General features: G+C 40.8%; 2 protein-coding genes across 2 annotated transcripts; one reads left to right on the top strand and one right to left on the bottom strand.

Annotated features, from left to right (window-relative positions):
- Positions 1 to 1,157: 1,157 nt before the first annotated feature.
- On the top strand, positions 1,158 to 16,842 carry LOC308370884 (serine/threonine-protein kinase 4-like). Its single transcript, XM_080845617.1, has 11 exons — positions 1,158 to 1,495; positions 3,655 to 3,735; positions 5,088 to 5,216; positions 5,369 to 5,483; positions 5,782 to 5,946; positions 6,082 to 6,249; positions 6,496 to 6,633; positions 7,119 to 7,247; positions 7,886 to 8,072; positions 12,549 to 12,703; positions 15,870 to 16,842. The coding sequence occupies exons 1-11, from the start codon at positions 1,452 to 1,454 to the stop codon at positions 16,023 to 16,025; spliced, it is 1,467 nt and encodes a 488-aa protein (XP_080701743.1). The 5' UTR covers positions 1,158 to 1,451; the 3' UTR covers positions 16,026 to 16,842.
- A 3,491-nt stretch (positions 16,843 to 20,333) lies between these two features.
- LOC308371118 (delayed-rectifier potassium channel regulatory subunit KCNS2) lies at positions 20,334 to 22,395 on the bottom strand (the record flags this gene model as incomplete). Its single annotated transcript, XM_080845906.1, has 2 exons — positions 20,334 to 20,825; positions 21,430 to 22,395. The coding sequence occupies 2 exons, from the start codon at positions 22,393 to 22,395 to the stop codon at positions 20,334 to 20,336; spliced, it is 1,458 nt and encodes a 485-aa protein (XP_080702032.1).
- Positions 22,396 to 22,676: the final 281 nt, after the last annotated feature.

Below are 22,676 nucleotides of genomic sequence, written 5' to 3'. Positions count from 1 at the left end.
TTTTGCCTCCAAGCAATGTCACCAGAGCACAGTTGTTCAAAATGTTTAATCTGAATAACAATAATTTGGATTTGGAAATGTCATGTTTTGCTATTCAGGATCAGGTACTCCATCTTACTTTTGTGCCAGTTTTTCAAAGCAACATTGTGTCTGGACCAGGGTGATCCAATCCCAAACTTTTCAAAATGACCAAATCCAGATTCTCCCTCTCTGTGATGACGTTTATGATGCACCTGAGCATGTGAAGACCCAGACCAACCTCCAGCATTCTCTCTGACTGGACGTGCAATGAAGGGCGCGATAACATTTGATTGGTTAATCTGTGAGGACTGTGTCATTGTATTTAAAATACAGTGATAAACATTTCAAATTTAATATATTTGTTTGAGAAAGCTGTTTGGGAGCTTAATGTTAACTTTATCACTGTAATGGTTAAACAAATGCCAAATATAAATATATGTCAATATACTACATGATACAAATACAATTTGTTAAATTTGGATGGTCAGCATTGTCCTGATTTTTTTTGGATCAAAGGTATCCCAGTCCTACTAAAATGTTTTCTACAACACATACTGAAGGTTTGATCCAGATCAAAAAACAAAACTCATGTGTTGTGTAAATCGTAATGTTATCCTTTTTTCTTTTGAACAACCCATATCTGAAATATGGTTTCATTACTTCTGGGCCCAGAGAGGAGGTAATCTGTGTAATTGCCATAAAGAAATACATTCATTTTGCCATTGAAGTTTGTAACTGCATGGCTAACATAGATGTGTCCTGTCAAAAACAACAGTGATTGTATATTAGACATGCTGATACCCTGATGGCAAATTAAGCCTGTGCAGTGAAGGCCGAGGCAAGTTTTTGACAGTCGATGAAGATACAATAATGTGAAATAATACAAATCATTTGGATGATGTCATTGGAAGATATTAAATTGCACCTTGTTATTGTAAATAAAGTTTTGTAGTTTGAACAGTAATGCACTTACAACCACAGGACGCCCTCTGTCGTCCGAGTTCCACATTAGATATTATGATTTTCCTATAGACGCCAGTCTTTGTCGAGCACTTCCGTGCCTTGCCTCTTGACTTGCTTCCTGATTATCTGTAGTTGCCGTCTTGGTACCCTTCTCTATAAACTAACGTTTGTTAGCTATCCTAACTCAGTCCACTGGTACACTGTTGTAGCTAATTGAATATGGCGAAGACCGTTTCGAATACGGGGAAAACGTAAAGTTGTATATTCCACACCAGCTATATATCTAGCTAGCTAGCTACACCTGCCTAGCCATTCGAGTAAGCGCAGTCATATAGCTGAGTGGGCTTGCTATCTGGTCCCTTGTCTCCGCCGCCTTACCTAGCTTACTATCTAGCTAGATAACTTTACCCGGTTTGTTGTCTGGAGAAGGAAATAGTTGAAATCTTTCTCAAATGTCAAAATAAACCATGGAGAACACGGAAAAGGTACAGCTAAGGAGCCATCCACGCAGGTAAGAGATACAACTGTTAGTTTTCTATCTAGCTGTGTTAGCCACCAAACTAACTAGCAGTTTGCGTGCCCGCAACCTAACGTTACTTAGCTTGAACTTTATAACCCTTAGCTGATCGGCTAACAATAACTAATTGCACAGGATTGCAATAATTTCCATGCTTAAGTTACGTAAGCAAGCGAGCTGATAGACTATTTCAGTAATGGTTATTATCTTCTGTTGTCATGACAGGTGACGGTAACTTAGATGAGTCAACCGCTAACGTTAACGTTAAACCACTTGAGCTCGACCACTTGAGCTCGACCACTTGAGCTAACGTTACCAGGTTATCACGTTGCTACAGTCAGATTTGGTAAAGTTCACAACACCGTTATAGACCTATCTTTGTAGTGACTTTTAGGTTATTTTAACTAAGGTTAGAGTTCAAAAGCAGAGAAGAACAGAAAACTGTTGATGATGGTTTTGACTCTTGACAGCTATGTTGGCCATTTAGTATGCCTCCTGTATTTTTAATCAGCATACTCTGTCTTGTCAGGCAACCAGCTTTCATTATGTTAAGGCAAAGGCATAGGATTGACAAAGAACTTGCATACTGCCAGTACACTTCTTAGCACTGATAGTAGTTGTTGGATGACGGAAAAGGGTGTTACTACTCGTGTAGAGAAACAAGTGTAATTCCGTCAACCAGGCCTGCCGGTACATGCTTTGACCTATAGCTCTGAATTAGCTTTTTGGTTGGTATACTATATAGGCTAACCTGTTACAGGGACCTGTTAAGTTCTCAAGCCTTATCGGCCAGTAGAGGATGGTTTGATAAGGGTAAACTAATTACAAGCTCTTGCCTTTGCATTTGGTCTTGGTGAATCCTGGGCTATCTGTGTTTAAGTAGGGTTAGGTGGGTAAGTGTAGATAATTAGGTGGGTAAGTGTAGGTAATTCGTTTCGTGTGTGTTTTGCAACTGGTCTCTCTGTTAAGATCCTAATAGCAATGGGTGTCAATAGCAATCAATATAGTGGAGTACTCATTTTAGGCCATAACTGTGGGATTAGTCTATGTGCTGAGTCTTGTATGGTTTAGACCTTCTCCTGTCACCAGATGAAGGTGTTCACCCCTGGGTAGTTTGGTAAATTGCTTTGGCTGTATGTAGGTTATGAACTTGTGTTGATCTCCATTGACAGTTTTTCACTGACTCTTGCCACTGGCAGTGCCTCTGCTGTGAACTGGTAGGCTTATCGCCTAGACAGATGATGTTTTCATGGAGCAGCTTACATGCACATTGCATTGGTTTAAGTACATTTTTTGTGAATTGTTTTAAGTAAAGTCAAATTGTCTGAGAACGTATTGCACATGTTGTTGACTGGTATGACATTTCTGGTCTGATCCTTTGAACATGTGGTGTTGAAATAGTGTAAGCGTGGGGTCTAATCTGGTTGTTTCCCCTTATGAAGAGGCCTTATCTGGAACACTCAGCAGAAGAGAAGAACATAAGGAGTCATTTCCTGTGACAGGCCTCTGTAGTTTAGTCATGTTTGTTTTTTAAACAGCCAAAGAGTGAGCATCAGATAATTTTTCACAATAGTTCCACTGTCTGGAAAGAAGTATTGAAGTAGATCCTTTGTTTTCAGGGTACCATAGTGGTGGATTGGCTCAACTCCACCTGACCTGTTTACTTCCTCTTTGTCACTACAATGAACACTTACCTCTTCCATGGCCACTTAGACAACAGAACACTCTTGTACCTCTACCTCTGGAAAAATCATGTGTCATATTATATCTAATAATATTTTTTTCATGGCGATGCAGTATTTGTTTATGCTATAATTGTGCATTAAAGTGAGAGAAAATTACAATACTTTGTTAAGCACAAATTTGGTTCCTAAGTCATGTTATCTCAGACAAGGTTTTAATGTTGCACCATCCCACCCTCGAAACCTTCTGAGTTGTCAGGTTCAGGATGTGTTCAGGATGGACATTGAGGAGAAACTAAAACTTGACTGCATAATTAAGCGATATGACATGAGTGAGAGTTGGATTGGCAAAGGATATTCTCATGGCTGTGCCAATTCATGCATAAAAAGTAAAAAAAAAAAAAATGTTTTCCTTGTTAGAGAAATGTGTACTTTGATGTTACAAGCCTTTGCTCTCTTTTTCTCCTAAAGACAACTTAAAAAGTTGAGCGAAGACAGTTTGACAAAGCAGCCAGAGGAAGTCTTCGATGTATTGGAGAAACTTGGTGAAGGGTGAGTCCTGGTGGTATTTGTATAAGCTCTACAGAAAGATTTACGAATTGAAAACACATTGTGTAGTGAGAGTTGCAGGTGAACTATATAGGCTATATTGTTCTCCATCTAATCCTGGTACTCTGCTGTTTTTGCTAAATATAAATAGACCGTTAGAGTAACAGCTGACATCAAGTTACCTCCTTTACCCATCACTGATTATGCCTCTTCACTTCCTCTTACTCAACTTCCTATAGGTGTGTCTTTGTTTTCTCTACATGATGCATGTCTTTTTTTTTGTTCTCTCTCAATCATGGTTAATTCCCAGAATCAAAGTTGGATAGAAGCTTACATCATTACATTTAAACCCTTTTTGCTCTGTTGGTATGAATCCATTTGGTGGTTGTCTTTTTTGCAAATAAACTCATTTTCGGACTGAAATGCCACAAATCAAACGTCAGGTTCCAAAATTCATTAAGCCAGTGGAAATATAACTTCTTTTAAGCACTTCGGCCCATAGCAATATGTTTAGTTTTTCTTCACCCAATGCGCAGTAAAGGGACGTTTTGCAGGGTGTTGCCTTTTCCCTTGTGAATGGAACTTCCTTTAACTTTGTAAAGGCCACTACTACCCCTGTCTCACCAGAAGTAGCCATACAAAAATCTCTGTGTGCGTCATCATAATTGTTATTGCTGCATGATGCAACCCCCAGCATTACTATGGCCTGCAACTGAAATAGGTCAGTTACACCAGTTACATCATAACTTCAAAGAGACACTGTGACTATAGTTAGCTGGACCAGAAGAAAGGTTCTGCATGATTAACTTCACCAAGGAGGTTATGTTTTCACCCATGTCCATGTATTTGTTGATTGGTTGTTTGGTTTGTTTGTTATTTAGCAGCCAAAATGTTACTGGCATGAAACTGGTAGGTGTAGTGTAGAATATGCCTATTGCAAGAATTTAACTGAAAGCCTTTATAGTCTTTGTATTTGCATACAATGAAATTTGGAGCGCTGCTCCTGTTGGTGCCACAAGGGACAACATATAACAACACAACAATACAATAAACTAAAAAGATTTAGAGTAGAACCACGTGAAGTGTTATGGATTAGTACTGCCCCTGAGGTACATTGCAAATAATTAGTGTAACCCATTACATTTTGGAGTGGATCAGTCTCCCTGGTGCCTGCATGAATTCAGTGTCAACATTTCATAATATATGGCGCCTGCACAAATGTAATTTTGCTTTCGCTAACATTGCGAGATGCAACGTTTCCCCCTTGGTGAAAGCGTATTGTAGCAATAAATTCAGTCTTGGCCAGAGTAATCAGATATTGTGTGCTTGCGCGGGTGTTTATGTTTCCTCAACAGGTCCTATGGCAGTGTGTTTAAAGCCCATTTCAAGGAGACGGGGGAGATTGTGGCCATTAAGCAGGTCCCTGTAGAGTCAGACCTGCAGGAGATCATCAAGGAGATCTCAATCATGCAACAGTGCAATAGGTGATTGCTCTGAGTACCTTCTGTGTGCACCTTGATGTAACAAATGCAGCATTTTAATTAGTATTCTTCTGATATTGTCCTTGAACTTCAGATCGACTCTGGTACTTTGAAAACAAGTCATAACATTTTTCATTTTGTTTGTGTCTGTGCAGTCCATATGTTGTGAAGTATTATGGGAGTTATTTCAAGAACAGTGATCTGTGGATCGTCATGGAGTACTGCGGAGCTGGCTCTGTATCTGACATCATCCGGCTACGCAACAAAACGGTGAGATAAAAGTTAACCACTTCCACTGTCCTTACAGAGAAGTGGTTTCGCTGCTGTTGTTCCTCCTGGATAAGCCATTAAAGGGTCTCGCTCACAAACAATAGTTGCTTTAAAGATGAAGTGAGCGCATTCCAAAATCTTTAACATGACTTCTGTCACAAGATCATCATCCTTGCCCAGAGACCCTTGATTGTTGGACCTAAGATTTAGTTCTTTCAGTGAATTTTATGTATTCAGTGGCATCTATTTTAGAGGTGAGAATGGCATGGTGAGAGCTAACCATTATTGTGCTCTGCAGTTGACGGAAGATGAGATTGCCGCTATCCTGTATGCCACTTTGAAGGGACTGGAGTACCTTCACTTCATGAGGAAGATCCACAGGGACATCAAAGCTGGGAACATTCTGCTCAATGCTGAAGGACAGGCAAAGCTTGCTGACTTTGGAGTGGCCGGACAGCTAACGGTAAGATTGTCTCACAGTATCCCGAAAGTAACGTTTATCACACTATTAAATGTTTTTTTTTGTATTTATGCTTTCATACCAGATGTCCTAGGTCTTAACGATCTTCACCTTGTGCCATTTTTCTTTGTCTGCCAGGACACCATGGCAAAACGCAACACGGTTATCGGCACACCATTCTGGATGGCTCCTGAGGTGATCCAGGAGATAGGGTACAACTGTGTGGCAGACATCTGGTCTCTGGGCATCACAGCCATAGAGATGGCTGAGGGCAAGCCTCCCTACGCAGACATCCATCCGATGAGGGTGAGAATTTTTCGTTGTAAACATGCGAAGGAGAACAGCTTTAGGAGGGGGCCTGATTCTGAAGTATCCATTGCTGTATTCTGTTAACTGTAATGCAACACAGTCTTGCATAGAGACAACTCTGGTCAGGCCCTTTCGTTTCAAAAGTCGAAGCTTTTACTTTTGTTTCCTAAAACAAAAGGTTTGATGACCTTCTCGCTGTGGATAGACCTCTCTAATATGTCTTTTTTTTTTTTTTTTCTCAAGGCAATTTTTATGATCCCAAGCAATCCTCCCCCTACATTCAGAAACCCTGACCAGTGGTCTGAACCTTTCAAAGACTTTGTGTCACAGTGTCTGGTGAAGAACCCTGAAAACAGAGCCACGGCCACCCAACTTCTGCAGGTACATCAATCACACTTTGCTCTTTCTCTTCTCTCTCTCTCTCTCTCTCTCTCTCTCTCTCTCTCTCTCTCTCTCTCTCTCTCTCACGCACACACGGAAATGGACACACACACACACACACACACACACACACTCACGTACACTCACGTACACTCACGTACACTCACGGACACACACGGACACATAGGACACATAGGACACATAGGACACACACGGACACACACGGACACCGAACACACAGACACACACACACACCCACACAGTTGTGCAGCCTGTCTTTCACTTTAATTTACTCTCTTATCATTTCTTTTATGTCTCTATTGGGTCTGTTTTATATTGCTTTCATATTACATGGTAGTGATTCCCTCAACACCACTTGTTTGTCTTTTTATTTTTCTCTGCTACCTCTAATTTCCCTCAGTATTTCAGCTTGTCTTGGCTCTGCGTATTTATGGTGTTAATATTCTCCCTCCTCCATCCCCTAGCACCCGTTCGTTAAGAGCCCTAAGCCCAGCAGCATCCTGCGAGCCCTGATCGCAGACGCCGTGGAGGTTAAACTGAAGAAACAGGAGGCTCAGCAGAGGGAGCAGGATCAGGAAGAGGAGGAAAATTCGGTATGGGGTTCAGCCGCACACTCCCCACTTAAAGGGAAGAGCACAAAGTTTAGGAACCTTGTAAGCTAGGGAGAGATTCATCACAGCAGTGCTCTGCCGTCTGCTCCCTAAATGTAAGCCCTGAGTTTGCATTCATTTTCTTCGTTAGGAGCTTCACACACCCAGCTGTGTAGGTTTGTAGTCTCTGCCTGGCTAATACTTTCCACTCTTACTGCCTTCATTGTGGCCTGAGCCTTTGGTAATTGGATTAAAACTGGACTAGGAGCATAGCCAATGAGCAATAATCCAAATTATATGTATTGAAATCAAATCACAACCAGACTCAAAGATCATGCTTTGGTGGTCCCCATTAAAGACCTATGCGACATCAGCCCCTCACAATTTCTCCATGCAAGTTATTTTTAAACGGAACCAAACAGTTTGCCAATATCTATTATCTAATATATAATGCCCAATTATGGAATATAATTTTAAAGTTCAGAGTGTCCAGCATTAGTTATGGGTAGGACATCAAATGTTCTCAGTCATTTGGGCAGATATCTTTTCATTGTCATTTATATTTGTGTCTTTTATCACTTGCTGTCTTTTTGATACATTTAAAATTCACTGTGTTTGCATGTGGTTATATTTCAAACCAGGACGAAGACGAGGTGGACCAGGGCACCATGGTTCGAGCGGGCACCAATGACTTGGGCACCATCCGGGCAGCTGGATCTCTGGGCAGTTCGGCGGGCACCATGATTGACAGCGGCACCATGGTATCTCAAATGGGCACAATGGTCATCAACTCTGATGATGAAGATGAAGATGCAGGAACGATGAAAAGTAAGTGCAATTTACATTATCAGGTTGCCTCCACACTTAATATGTCTGTGTTATGAGAAACATTCACAGTCATTTTGGAGGGGTTTGTGATTGTCATGTTGAAGGCTATTGAGGTTGAAGTTATTTGAGTCCTTTCTTGCTTGGCTGTCTTTTAATTGTTGTAGTTGGTGACACTTGAGAGAAAGAATAAAATGCTGCAGTATATCCAGGGGTGAATTAATATCATATAATTAAAGTTAATTCTTTGAACATCCAGAGAGTTCAGACAACAATCTTACCTGCATATACTGTAGCATGAACTGTATTTTTGAATGAACAAGTTTTGTCCTATTTATATGAATATCGCCATTGACATTTTTGGACAAATGATGTGTTGAAATAGTTTTGAAATTGAGTGCCAGCATGCCCTGTGGCCCCACTGGACCAGGTTGTGGTGCAGCGCACATAGGTCAGTTCATGGGTTAACCACTAGATGTCAGTACTGTTTCATTACATGGGGAAGGTGTTTTGGTGTGAGAGAATGTGGTGGGTTTTCTCTCCCCTTGTAAAACTAGTTTATGGTAATACATTTTATATTTTACATGCAAATGAACTGTTGGTGTTTTGAAAATATAGTGATGCTATTAAGTGGCTTTATGCATTTGCATCTAAGCTCTGCTCACTATCTAGACTTTTCTTAGGGAGAATTATGATGGGACTCTCTTAGTAATGTTTAATCTTAAGAAAAAGTTTCCTTTAAGTGGAAAATCATGTAGGTCCTTCCTCCGTTTTCTTTACTAACTTTTACTTTATTGAAGAGCACTCCCTGGAGAAATTTGTAAAATGGAGTAGCCTAAATGTTAACATGTTTGGCTTATTTACACACTCCCATCCATTGTTCTAGGGTTAGGGTCGCTGACATCATAATGCTAATCAGTCATCATCAGTCACCAAATCAAAATGTGCAGTGATTGCCTTAGCAGAGGAAGCTGTATTGGCCCTACAGAATGCCAAACATGGCTGACATTACCTCATTGTTGTAGCCAACTACCGTTATACAAAGTATCTTTAAGGCAGCATTAAGAGTGTGTAAATTATGGTGAGATCAAGATATCAATGGAGGCCCACTCTGAGGAGCAGTTTTATCTTCAGATTGATTTTTAATTACATGCTTGCTCCTTCCTGCATTAATGGTGCTCTTATATACCCTTCCTTCCTGATGAGAACATTATATTCTCTGTTGCTCTTCCATTTTAAAGGTATTGATTCAGCAAAATAGCCATCTCATTGCTTTGCTGTTACTGTTTTACTTCCATTTTAGGGCTTTATGTAAACATATACATTTTTGTATCTAGGCAAATCTGCGTGATGAATCTGCACCTGCAGATTGTGAGCGTCATTTTGTGGTTACTGTTAATGTTGATATACGTGGCATATACTATATGGATAAATAGCATTTTCACATATTCACAATCGTAAATCAGTTTAGTGCTCCTCAGTGGGTTCTTCTGCAGTTGCAGCACAGACACCTTGGTGTCGGCTAGCCTAAATGAAACCTATCTATCAGAATCAAAACAGAAGCTGGGTTTGCCCTCAGATACCATGTGGTGGGAGAATCAGATTTGTATGGATCATCAAATTGCTGTAAAGCTGACGTTTCTTAAGAAACCTGCACCTGGAACCACATTTCCCCTCTAAAATTAAATTTCCCTCCCAGTCACATCCTCTTGGTGACAGATCTGCATTCAGTCCATCAGACTGTGGCCCAAAATAAGTTATTGATTTTCACTAATGGCACTTGGAGAATTAAATGGCAGTTAGTTAGAATTGGCAGGTTCCGGAAAGAGACACTCAGGATAGAAATGGTAGCCAGTGGTATTAGCCTAGTCATATCCACCCCAATGACATCACTAATGTTTTAATACTTACTGGAAGTCCAGTACCTTAAGTACTTCTCAAAACGATAAGAATATAAATGAATATTAAATGGCTTTGAATTATAGTCAACCTTCTCTATAACCTCAACAAGGTATTCCATCCACTCTCGTATACTGGCCACTGTGAAGCATACCAAAGTCATTAAGCTAAGATCTGTATGGATTCGGTTCACCACCTCTCGTATGCCTCACACCAGACTGGCACTTAACATTGGCTCGACATTTAAACTTAACATGCATTACTTAGCCTACTAGTTTCCAAGTACCCCTATGTAATGTGTGCTGGAGGTGGTGGGGAGGTTGGCCTTGCTTAAGTTTCAGATTTAATTGTGTTTTTGGTGAATAATGCACTATTCCTCGAATTGGTCTGCCACAAGGTGTCCTCTCAGGGTGGAATCCATGGTAGTAGAAGGAGAGTTGAGGCGTTGGATTTAAACTTATAAAATAATGTGTGATGCCAGGAAATAATGATGAGTCATAGGCTGATCAGAATTTCAGGAAATTGAAATGCATGAGAAGTTAATTAAAATGTATTACAACATGATAATGAGAAATCTATGCATTTCACAAAACTTAAAGGTAGTATAAGGTAGTATAGTAGTAGTAGTATAGTAAGGATTTCATTGCCAAGCAGATTGGAGGCATTATATTAGATAGATAGATAGATAGAGAGATGAATAGAGAGATAGATAGATGGATGGATACTTTATAAATCCCAAGGGAAATCTAGGTCATTCAGTAGCTTATACATATACTTGTGCAACTCACAGACAAACATACATAAATCACATACACATAGGGAGAACATGTACATGTATATTACTACAGTTGTGTACCCCTACCTTCTCTTCTTTTGCAGAGGTAAGCAAATAGTCTGGCCGTCTGGCGGAGACTATAGGCTACATGTAGCATGACAACATTTAAAGAGGACCTATTATTCTTTTTCAGTTATTCCCGTTCCATTAGAGCAGTGGTCCCCAACCACCGGGCCGCGGCCCAGTACCGGTCCGTGAGGCATCTGTTACCGGGCCGCGCAGAAAGAATAAATAATTTATATAATGTCCGCTGTATTCATTATTAGCGTCTGAAAGCTTATTTTAACAGACAATACCAGGAGTCATACTTAAATTACGGGTTTATCGCAACAGTTGATTCTCACGCACCAAGTCCGCTCTGTATAATTTGTGGCGACAAGATAGCAAATAAGCTAATGAAGCCTTCAAAACTGCTTCAGCACATGGAGACCAAACACTGATTCAGCGTTATGGTGAGTTGTATTTGTCATGCATTAACATTCGTAATACAATGGTGTTGGTCGCAAGTTAACGCCACTTCACGTTACTGTTAGCTTTTGTATATGAGTAGACTCCATTCTATCGAACTCGCGCTTGCCTCACAGGTATGAATATATGAATGGATGACATGACTAACAAGTGGTGGAAAATGACACCTTGAAGCCGGTCCGTGAAAAAATGTCCTACATTAAACCGGTCCGTGGTGCAAAAAAGGTTGGGGACCCCTGCATTAGAGTGTTATTTAGCTTTTTTGTGCATGTAAAATGTCTTGCAGAGGTAACTCTCACCCAGAGAAACAACTTTTCTCAGAGAAACAACTTTTCTCAGCTGCTCCTTTGAATTTCAACCCTTTTCCTTTGTTACAAGATGACACAAGTCGTAACACAACCAGCTGTCGAAGCTGACCAATCAGAGTCTCTGGGCTCTAACAGAGCATGTCAAACAGGGGGTGAATAGAGATGTATAGAATCCATAGAAATCATTATTCTTGCCAGCATTACAGATGTCTCAGGAGTCTCCTGATCTGTTCTTTTGTGAAGTTGTATTAATAGTTTCATAACTTGAAGACTGATGTTATGTAGTTACAGTGCAAAACCAACCTCTTGTGCATTGCTTAGTTGTGCACTAAATCTGCTCTAAAGAGGGAAGAGTGGGCAAGACAATAAAGAAGTCTCTGAATAATTTAAGAGCCTTTGAATAAATAATAAGCAGAGGGTCTTAGCTCAGTGGGGGTTTAAGGTGTTATTTGTGTCAACATGGGGTCTTTTTGCACATATGGATCATGCGCATGAAGTGGGTACACGTATGATTGACCTTCCAAGATGCATGTTCATGTTCTTAAGGTTCCTCCCAACTGTCAAGGTTACTGCAGTGGAACGTCAAAGCCAAAGCCCATTTAATCCGGCTATAGAGTGAAACCATTAGAAAGGCCACATAAACCTATTACTCAGGCCATGGCCTGCCTAATGGAGCACTGTAATGACCACAGAAATTAAGTGTTGTCTCATAAAAATACAATGATTCATATCATGCGTCCTGTGGTTATACCTGCAGAATACCGATAAAAAGTGGTCAGACATCTTAGGCCTGTGCTTCTTAGACAGCACTTATGTCAAGCTTCAGTCAGGGAACTGCTTAATGCAGATGTCAAGAACTGTTGGTGAATACACACACGTGGCTGTTCGAGGGTATCATCAGACTTGTGAATGTTTTTGTGGAGTTGTTCTTCTGTAATGACATCTCTGCCTTGTGTGCTTGTTATTCAGGGAGAGAGGAGACCATGCAGCCAGCCAAGCCGTCGTTCCTGGAGTACTTTGAGAAGCAGGAGAAGGAGAAGGAGTCCAACAACCACGGGGAGTCTCAAAACGTGGCCAACAATGCAGATAAAAGCAAGCTCCCCGCAGAAGTAGACATGGAGGTGGTAAGTGAAATGTTCATTGCAAACAGTCCCAGTTACGTTAAAGGCCAGTCTCAGACAAGTCATTCATTTCAGCAAGACTTACCTGGAACATGGCTGACACACAAACCCCCTTTTTTTACCTTTCCCTTGAAGCCACACCTTAAAAACATGCCCATGAGTACAGAGCAGATGAGTATGTCAAGGAGAAGACTACTTTTAGTGCTGTTGTCTGAGTCACTGCCATGTCAGCGTAGTTCTTTATGTCCTGGAAAATCAGCAAACAGATGAAACTTAAGTTGAGGGAATGTAATGATGGCATGGAGTTACATGTGTTTTGGATTTGTAATAGCCCTGACATCGCATTGTGTAAAAACCCAACATTTTTATTTATAGTAAATTAACATAAAATATTAAAGTAAGTAAGAGACCCAGGTAAGTGTGAGTTGACTATCTCTGAGTTTAATCAAGTCATATCGGAATGGCCTTCGGATAAGCCACCAAAAGACTTCTAAAGAATTCTATCTTTGTCACGGTGTGGTAACCTTACCATCGGTTGTAAAGAAAAGGCCTTTCATTCAGACAGGCTTTCAGATTTCCGCATGCCTCAGGAAAGAAATACATTCCTGTGTCATTCCACATCACCTGTATTTGCGCGGAGACTATATATTTGTAACACATACGCCGCCTTTTTGGAGGTGAATGAGTGATGGTCTGTGGCATCCTGAGGACAGTGACTTTGTTCTCTTCTGTGGTCTTGTCACAGAGGTTTGTTTTCAAGCTCACCGTAACAATGATACACAGTGACAGAGTACTGAAGAAGGCACAGTTGCCACATCAGATGAACACACAGGCTCCGGGAGTTTTTCTGTTCCGTTCTGTTCATTCTGTTTTTTTACGAAGGTGAAAGAAGTTCTGCAAAAGTTCCTATCTGTGGTGCTATGCAAACAGCCTGTTGTAGAAATGTAGTAGCGTATTATTGCAGGAATAAACTGCATCCCACTTCACGAAGGCTGAGCCAGGAGTGAATCTTCCGAGGTGCGAACATGTTTAGTATTTGAAGTGTCAGTTGTTAGAATTGGTCTGCTGACTTGCTGAAAGGGAATGGTGGCGTGTCCTATTTTTAGGCCCCTTTCAAGCAGTCATTTGCTTTTATTTCTAGCCCGACTTGACACTCTTTGTGAAGCAATGTCTCCAAACTGTATTGACATCTTTAGATGTCTGTCTGAAAGAGCTTTGAGAAGCAACGCTCGTCAGTAGCCCACAAGCCTCTCCTCAGCCACAAATAAAATGTACTGCTTTGGGAATATACAGTGCAGTGCTTAAGAGCCCTTACAGTTGATAGAATTTAGTTTATGCAGGGTGGGCTTGTGGTTTTAGTTCTTCGAGTGCTTCTCCTCTTGGCGTGTACGGTGAGCCTTTGCAATGCCTTGCCATTCAATTAACTAGTTCAACTAATGGATTGACTTAGTTATGTGGCAATAGCCTAGTAACGCTTAAAACTGGTGCAGCCATTTCCTACAGCTAATCCCTTGACACGGTTTATTGACTGCCTGGAGTATGAATGCACTCACTGTAGGGTTTTCAGCTGTGCCAAGAACTGAATCTTACTACAGTGTTTGATCTTCAAACATCAAACAAGTTGTATGTATAATTTTTTTAATAGATCAGAGTGGATGTAAAACAGAGTATTCAGACATTGCTGACGAGTGCCTTTAAAGCTGTGGAGAGTCTTTAGAGTATACTTCCCTTGCTCTTGACTCAGTTTGTTCCTATTTCAGTCCTAACTCCTCTTTCCAGACAATAACATAATTTCAGATTTATTCATTTTAATATGGTGTAGTTAATTTAAAACTCACCATCAACACCAAAACTCACAGATAATTTTACTCTTAAATGGAATATGCTTGTTTTTTAAATGAGTTATGAGTCTTTTAAAGTATAATTAATGTTTATGTGAAATTACAACATTTCACATTTGTAAATATTCACACAAATTATAATTTTTAACTTATTGCAGAAATGTAAGTGCCTTTTTTATTTTTTGTGCAATAAAGCTACATTAACATTTAGTAATTCACCGTACTATAGCAGTTAAACTATTCTGAAAGTGCATAACAGTATGATCTCTACAGGGAATGTGTAGTGTGCTGAGACAACCTTAATGCATAGAAGATGAGATTGGCTTCCCTGATATATTTTTGTCTCCTCCAACGACCCTGTAAGATGATCCATGGTTTGTAAGACCATTTGCCTTATCTTTTTTTCTGGACACGGTGTGTAACATAGAAATGACCTCACAGATCATTGATCACAGTGGCCATAAATTGTGACGTGTATAATTATATTTATATATAACTCAACATCCTTATTAGCACGTTGTCTGCTATTTCTCCTCTCCTGTCTTTATTTGTGACAAAGAAAATAGTATAACAATAAAGGAAATGTAACCCAGTAGAGGTAGTTGTGTGTCTGCAATCCAGTAGTGTCGGTAAGAATTCCATTGAAAGTCCTAAATTACAGCTAGCCATGCCAAAAGCACCTGTTCTTTTTTTTTCCCTTTAATGGAACCGTTCCTTTCAACTTGGACCTGAAGTTTTTCTTGGCCATATCAGACATCACTTCCCTGGCATCAATTCCCTGACTTCTCTGGTTAGTGCAGGCTATGCCTTTTTCCGCTCACCCTTGCTGAATGACTGTTCAATCTCCTTCTTCTTAGCCTGAAGGGTCAAGACTCGTCACTTAGCACAAGGATACAAAGGCCACTGTTATTTTTTCCTCCCATCGATCAGGGCAATAAATAGCCACAAACTGTGCTTGTCGGAGCCGCAAGGAATCCACAGAGGGAAATGCAATGAAACACAAGGCCATGAACCAGGTTTACTGAGCTCGTCGTTGCTGATGGTGTGAAATTGCTGTGACATTGTTGATTGGTGACACAGCTGTTCTGAGACCTATGCCCTGGGTCAAGCTGTTTTGGTCCATCAAGTCTACATAGTCTTGTGTCGACAATTCAAAACAATGTTGTCTTTTGCATCCACTGCCTAGAATGCATCCTTACTGCCACAGTGTATGCAGTTGCTGTGTTAAATGACTTGCTGTTGAATGTGGTGCAGAAGAACTACCATGACATTTTAGGATTGTGTGCAGTGGACTCTGGCCCTGATGGTGGTCGTGTGTGTTTCTGCAGATGCGCTCGTGGAGCGTTGAGGAGCTGAGGAGGAGGCTGGCATCTCTGGACCCTCAGATGGAGCAGGAGATCGAGGAAATCCGGCAGCGCTACCAGACCAAGCGCCAGCCCATCTTGGATGCCATCGAGGCCAAGAAACGGCGGCAGAAGAACTGAGCTGCCACAGCCAGCCACTCAAGGCCGTGATTACTTCTGAAGTTTGATCGAACACATTCCACGCTGCCTGGCATGCAGACTTGCTCGTTAAGTTATTTCAGTGCACTTGAAATTCATGTTTTTATTCTCTGTAGGTACTGCTAGATTGCGTCTGTGGATGGTACTGTATTATTTCACTAGCAGGAGGGTCAAAGTTGCATTTTTGTCTGCCATACACTGTCTTGAATTGTACTTATTTTCTTAGTTTTGTCAGGTTTATTTCTAGTTCTGTCATAATGACTGGTACGAACTGATGGTTCTAAGCATCCCTTTACCGTAATCTGCCATTATAGAGCAGGTCTTTTTTCAGCTTCATTTATTTTTCTGTGTAGTATCCTGGCAGCCATTCTATCTCAGTGCTTTGTTCAGGCATACATAGTTGACCACAGAGAAACTGTCCAGAGCACTGAAACCTTATATAAGTCAAGCACTGTAGCAGCAAATTAGACTGATGGATTGCAAATGGATTGTACTATGCTGGAGACACTGCTTTTCCATGTCTTTTCCTTGACTGTAAAAAAGCTAGATTCTTGAAGGGTTTGAAAGCAGTCTTCACAAAACAGACATGTTCATGCCTCATCCTGGTTAAAGGGCTGACTAAAAACGTTGCATTCATATGGATTTTCTGGTGAAGTGCATATGCTTGTGGTCAAATGATGTAAAGAGCTGTGCCCAAAGCTTAAACAGTTATTCACAAGTTACAAGTTACAAAGAAGTTCAGAACAATATCATGTACGCTCATCACAAACCTATGGAGTGTATATCTGCCAAGTCAGAGCCTGTGAACATAGCAGCCCAAATAGAGGAATCACACATCAGTTACAAAGCCAGTGTTGAAAAGTGAGGGAAACAATAATTTTGTATACATTACAAGGGAACAAATCTTAATACAATATTGCTTCTTGGTCTGTGTGAACCAGTGAATAATAGTGCACTTCATTGATTTTTTTGCACTGTGCATATTTTAAATATATGTCTAGTGGAGTAACAGCACAGTTGAAAGTTTGCTATTTTTCTACCAAGAAAAGATTTTGAAAGCCTTAGGAACTTATTTTTTTTATACTGAAATTGTATATCGTTCCACTTTGAGAACGGAATACATATCTGGCATTTATTTTCAAACAGGATTTGCATGTTTGGCACATAGCCTCTCAGGTTGTATTGTCTCAGGTGATTTTATAGATATTTCATAGTTATATGAATACATATGTACAACAAATGAGTACAATTCTATCCACGATTATTATGTCCTGCTGATTCTAAAGGGAAGATTCATGTATTTATTTTCAATTGCCTTATTATGTGCTGTTTTTGACCTCTTAAAGCATTGGGTTTGGTATCTATTGAATTGTTACATGTTATGAAATGATTACCTCCCAATGTACCCCATGCGACTGCCATAAGGACCTTGTGGAGAACTATTTGAAACCAGCCCTATATATTCGTGGCCCATCACACTGGTTGTGTAATTTGAGGATTTGACTCTGAAAATAGGCTGTTGTTTTCCCCTGATACAAGTCCTGGCTGGTAGATTGAGGTAGCCATCACTGGAAAGATTTATTTTTTTCATATAATGTGAATGATGTGCTGTTGCTATCATTAGTTTCCTTGGTTGTGGAATTAAGTTCTGACTGATCCTGCCTTAAATTACAAAAGAAAATATCTTAAGAAATGGTCATTGTTTTGCATTTAGTTTGCCTGTTTTAAAATGTCTGTAAAATTAAACAGATCCCAGTTTATCCGTGGAATGTTTAATTGTGTTAAAACTGAATGGGGAAAGAACGTGTTTTCCCGGAGCCCTCTCCAATATCGCCTTGGTCTCCAGTTGCATTTCTTAAAGTGGAAAAAAAGTTTGTTCCCCCAGGGGTTTGATTTCGTCTTATATCCAAATAGCCCAGATGAATATTTAATAAGGTCAATATCTGACTTTGAGCTGGACTCCAATGAACTGTCTGGTGCAGTGGTGTTTGTTTCATAGACTCCCTTCACCTCAACCCCCCTCATCCTGCCTTTTGTCCCATCCCACACCAATCTCGTCTTGTCAGATACAGATTAGGATCACTACTCTAAATGCGGGCAGTGCACATAGCTACCAAAATAAAAGGGACATAAAGTCACAAGTCCTCTTTATTGTCCTCTTATGTTGCAGTACAGACTACTTTCCGATGAAACAATTTGTTTTCCTCGAAATGAACACACCGATGAGTAGCCTAGGTCTTGCCAGTGAAACCATTGCTCTTCTAGCCTGTCAGACCATGTAACAAACTAATGATCCACTCTCACATTACACTTAAGTTTGCTTAGGCCATTTAGGGACAAACGTATAATAAATGAATGGCAAAAGCAAATTGAAAATGTTTTTTTTTCTTCTGCCAATTCATTGGTGTCCCATGCAGTTTGAACAGTTGCAACCCAGCACTTCTTGTCTTTGACTAGAGTGTTGCATTTCTATACAACCATTAATGTTATTTGCACCGCCTCTGGAGAGATGTAGACTGAAGTTGTTGCAAGAAATATTTTTTTATTTCTGTTGGGTTGTCGAGGAGCAGTTTACAACCATTTCTTGTATCCCTTAAGTAGGCACTACACAGCATTGTGATGCTTTATGCAAGGTATATCGTAACTGAACAATTTGGAGAGTATTTCATATAAACCACTTTCTGCAGTCTATAAGGGGTTAATGGCACAGGTAGCAAGCACAGTTGCTACACTATTTCTAACCTAGCATAAATACAGTAAACCATGTCATGCATTCTGAATTGTGTGGACTGTTATGACATGTAGCAATGTGAATGGTTGTTTTGGAAAACAGTACCTGTTGTATGGAGGAAGAAAAACCATGTGGAATCTAGCATAAGCGACAAACACATTGATCTTTATGCATTATCTGTTCAGTGATGCAAAAGACCATTGGCCCTATTTTAATAGAGAAAGGTGCCCATGCAATCACAATGACTTATTGCAAGGTAAAAGGTCTGGCCGACAGCAGTTGCTATTTTTGTTTGCATGCACTATGCACCCAAGGGTGGGGTCAAGTCCAGTATAAATAGGAGGATGATATCAATTTAAACGTGCCCTTAGTCTAATGGAAAATTCCAACCTGAGCACGGACATGAAGAAAGGTTTGGGTTTTCTTTTATGTTTTTTGAGAAACTATTAGCTAGGGGTGGGCAAGCTATACAATAGTGAATGTTACCGACATATGGAGGCGTTTAAAGTTGCAATAAAAACATTCATCATGTGCGTTATCTATTAGTGCTTACACTTAAGACTAGACTTGTTTCATGGATCTCTTAAAAACTGTGACAGTTTTCAAACTGTCTGACATAACAGTAAAATGATTGGCACTAGCAGACAATTTGAGAGTTCTACAATTCTAAGTGCCAAATCTCTGTGACCAGAATTTCAGATCTTACTAAAACCTCTCGATGTGCAACATATGATGCAATTCTGCTCAAAATATTTGACATGTTTTACTGTGAAAACATTACAATAAGTTATTACAGAATGTATTTTGCCTTCTATTTTTAATGGCATTTTAATGCCTCAGTAAAGAATGCAGCCTTGATTCTGTTTTTACACTTAGCTGTAACCTTCACAAAATCTTTCTTCCGATTCATAATATGGTTGATGGAAGACATGTAGATATAGGCCTAACGGACAATATGTTGTGAAAAAGAAGCTTATATTACATATAATGCGCATCCACAAAAGGCACACCTTACGGAAAGTGAGCTTGGAGTGCAGTTTGAAAGCATTAGTGGTGGGATGTACATTGCAACGCTGCACTGTGTTATTGACTCAGAGGACTCTGTGTGTTAGAGGTGGGCAGTTTGTGCAGGGTGTGAAGAGAGAAGAATCGAGTAAATTGTTCCCAGGAGGAGTAATCCCTTCAAGACATATCCAAACTGTGAAGCTTAAGTGTAGAGCCACGTCTGATTGACCAGGGATCAAGGCAGACACAGTCATAAAAGCAAGCAGAGGTCCTGCACTGTTATTTTTGAGCATGCTGTGCATGCAGGTACTGCCAAATGTAACTATATTGTAGCCTGAATGTTTTCATTTATGCAGGATCAACATATTCTTTCTAGACCATGACATGTAGTTCAGCCATTTAGCCAGGGGAAAGCGAGAATACTCTCCTAAAATTCTATCATGCTTAAGGGAAGCTATACTGAAAAAATGAATGTTCATTATCAACATACTGTATGCCATGTTTAAGTGTTGAATATTTGAGGATAAAAGCTGTGTGTAGATAAGATTTGCAACTCAGAGCTGGTAAAGTTCTTTCTTTCTGTCTACAGGAGGTAAGTGTTCAATGTAACTATAGTTCACCACACCACCGTCATCGTCAGCATCGTAGTCATCTTCCTCCTCTAGATACTGACTGTCCCCGTCGGATCCAGGATCCACGTCCATCTTCAGCTTCTTCTTCTTGTTGCTGTTGCGCACTGACGCTTCCAGGGCTTTCTGTTTGCGGTAGAAGTGGGAGAACTTGTTGAAGATGAGAGTGATGGGCAGGGACACCACCAGAGTCCCGCCGAGGATGCAGCCGGAGGCGGCCAGCTTGCCCGCTACCGTGACAGGCACCACGTCACCGTAGCCCACAGTGGTCATGCTAACGGTCCCCCACCACCAGCATGCTGGGATGGTGTCCAGCCCGACATCCTCCTCATACTCAGCTGTGTAGGCCATGCCCGAGAACACGGACACGCCCACGCCCAGGTAGAGCAGCAGGATGCCAACCTCTCTGTAGCTGTGCTGCACAGAGAGACAAGGGGAAGCGAATGTAAAGGTTCAATTCAGTAATGTCTATTAGTAGTCTTTATTTCCCTCTAGGCTATACTGTGTATTTGTGGTGAATAAGTAATTGTCAAGGTGATATTCCTGAGATATTTAGGCATTTCAGTCTGGACCAAGCATTCAACATCCAACCCAATAACATTAATGAAAGTGATAGTTAAATACCAAACAATTTGATTACAGTGGAGTCAATTGTATTAGAATGTAGTTTTGTATACTGATTATTAAATAAATTGTGATAAGCATATTATAGTAGGTTTTTTTTCTCTCTTCACATTTCACATTCTTTGATGTTCGGCAAAAATTAGAACTAGGATGTATCATGACAAAGCAGCTCCGGCTGCCACCATGGCAGCCCTGATCTCTTACTGTGGTGGTGCTGAGAGCAGGAGAGTACCGAGAAGGATTGATGTAATGCTCTTCTCCCTGAGGAATTCTACAGGATCAAATGACTACACATTCAGGATGATCCAGGCTTGGATTGCATTAATAATGTCATATGATACAACGTTGTACATATTACAGTGTAGGCTAGGCATCTGCACATACTAGCTTATCTCACCCTTAGTGTTGCTCCCAGTGACCGTAGGCCTGTTGAGTGTCTGGCCAGTTTCAGCACTCGGAATATCCTCATAAGTCGGAACACCTGCATCACCTTTCCAAGGTGTCCTAGCTCGGATTCACTGCCCACCGCCAAGTCAAAGAGTAGAGTGACATAGATAGGCAACACTGAGATGATGTCAATCATATTGAGTGGCATCCTAAAGAACTTCCGCCGGTTTGGTGCCAGAAGCATGCGGCTCACCACTTCGAAAGTGAACCAGCAGATGCTGAAGGTCTCTATCGTCTGCATGGTGGGGTCCTCTATTTGCTTCCCATTCTGGTCGTAGACCTGGTACTCTGGGATGCTGTTAATGCACATGGTTGCAATGGAGGTCAGGACTACAGAGATGGACAATAAGCTAAAGAGCTTGCTGGGGATGGAGTAGCCAGGGTTCTCCAGGGTCAGCCATAAGCACCGACGGACATTGCCACATTTCATGTCCTGGAATAGCAAGATGTCTTTGTTGAGGTCTGAGATTTCATCAACAGATGTGTCCACACTGCTAACGTCACTGTCCTCATCCCAGTTCTTGTGTCGGTTCTCCAGCTTGCGATCATGGTAACGGTAGCTGCAGCAAGTGTCCAGGAAGAACTCATTGATGCCCCAGTACTCAATCTCTTGGCAGAAGGAGAAAACACACACCCCCTCCATGATGTGAAGCTTGCCTGTCTGGTAAAAGTGCAGGATGTAAGGGAAGAGACCCGGGTTGCGGTCAAAGTAGAACTCCTTCAGCTGCTCGTCGTAGTCGTCACAGACCTGCAGGATAGCCTCCTCAGACTCGCAGTCCAATAAGCGCCCCAGACGAGTATCGGGGAACTTGCGCAGCGTGCTGGAGAACATGCTGCGCTTCAGTCCTCCAACGTTGATGTCCACCAGCATATCTCCTGGATCCTGAGCCCAGCTAGGTAAGTTGCCCTTCACCATGGTCCCCTACAAAACAACATAGAAGCACCTCAAATGATGAAATGTAATATTATGAGGAAAGTCGCCAAAAATAAACCCATTGAAATTCCCCTTTGAACTTCAGAATTAAGAGATCTACACAAATATTGGTTATAGGTTTTAGGGGACATTCTTACTTCCCAAAAATGTGTGAAGTCAAAGATATCAATGGTTATATATCTAAGTTACCGGTAGTCAAATAGAGGAGTATTTCTGTAAGAAAATGGTTGCGATGAAACCATAGTCGACCTTTGCATACCATA

Source organism: Sprattus sprattus (genome assembly GCF_963457725.1).
Source record: "Sprattus sprattus genome assembly, chromosome: 10".
Lineage (NCBI taxonomy): Eukaryota > Metazoa > Chordata > Actinopteri > Clupeiformes > Clupeidae > Sprattus > Sprattus sprattus.
Note: the sequence above shows the minus strand (reverse complement) of the source record. Positions and strands in the feature narration are given on the sequence as shown.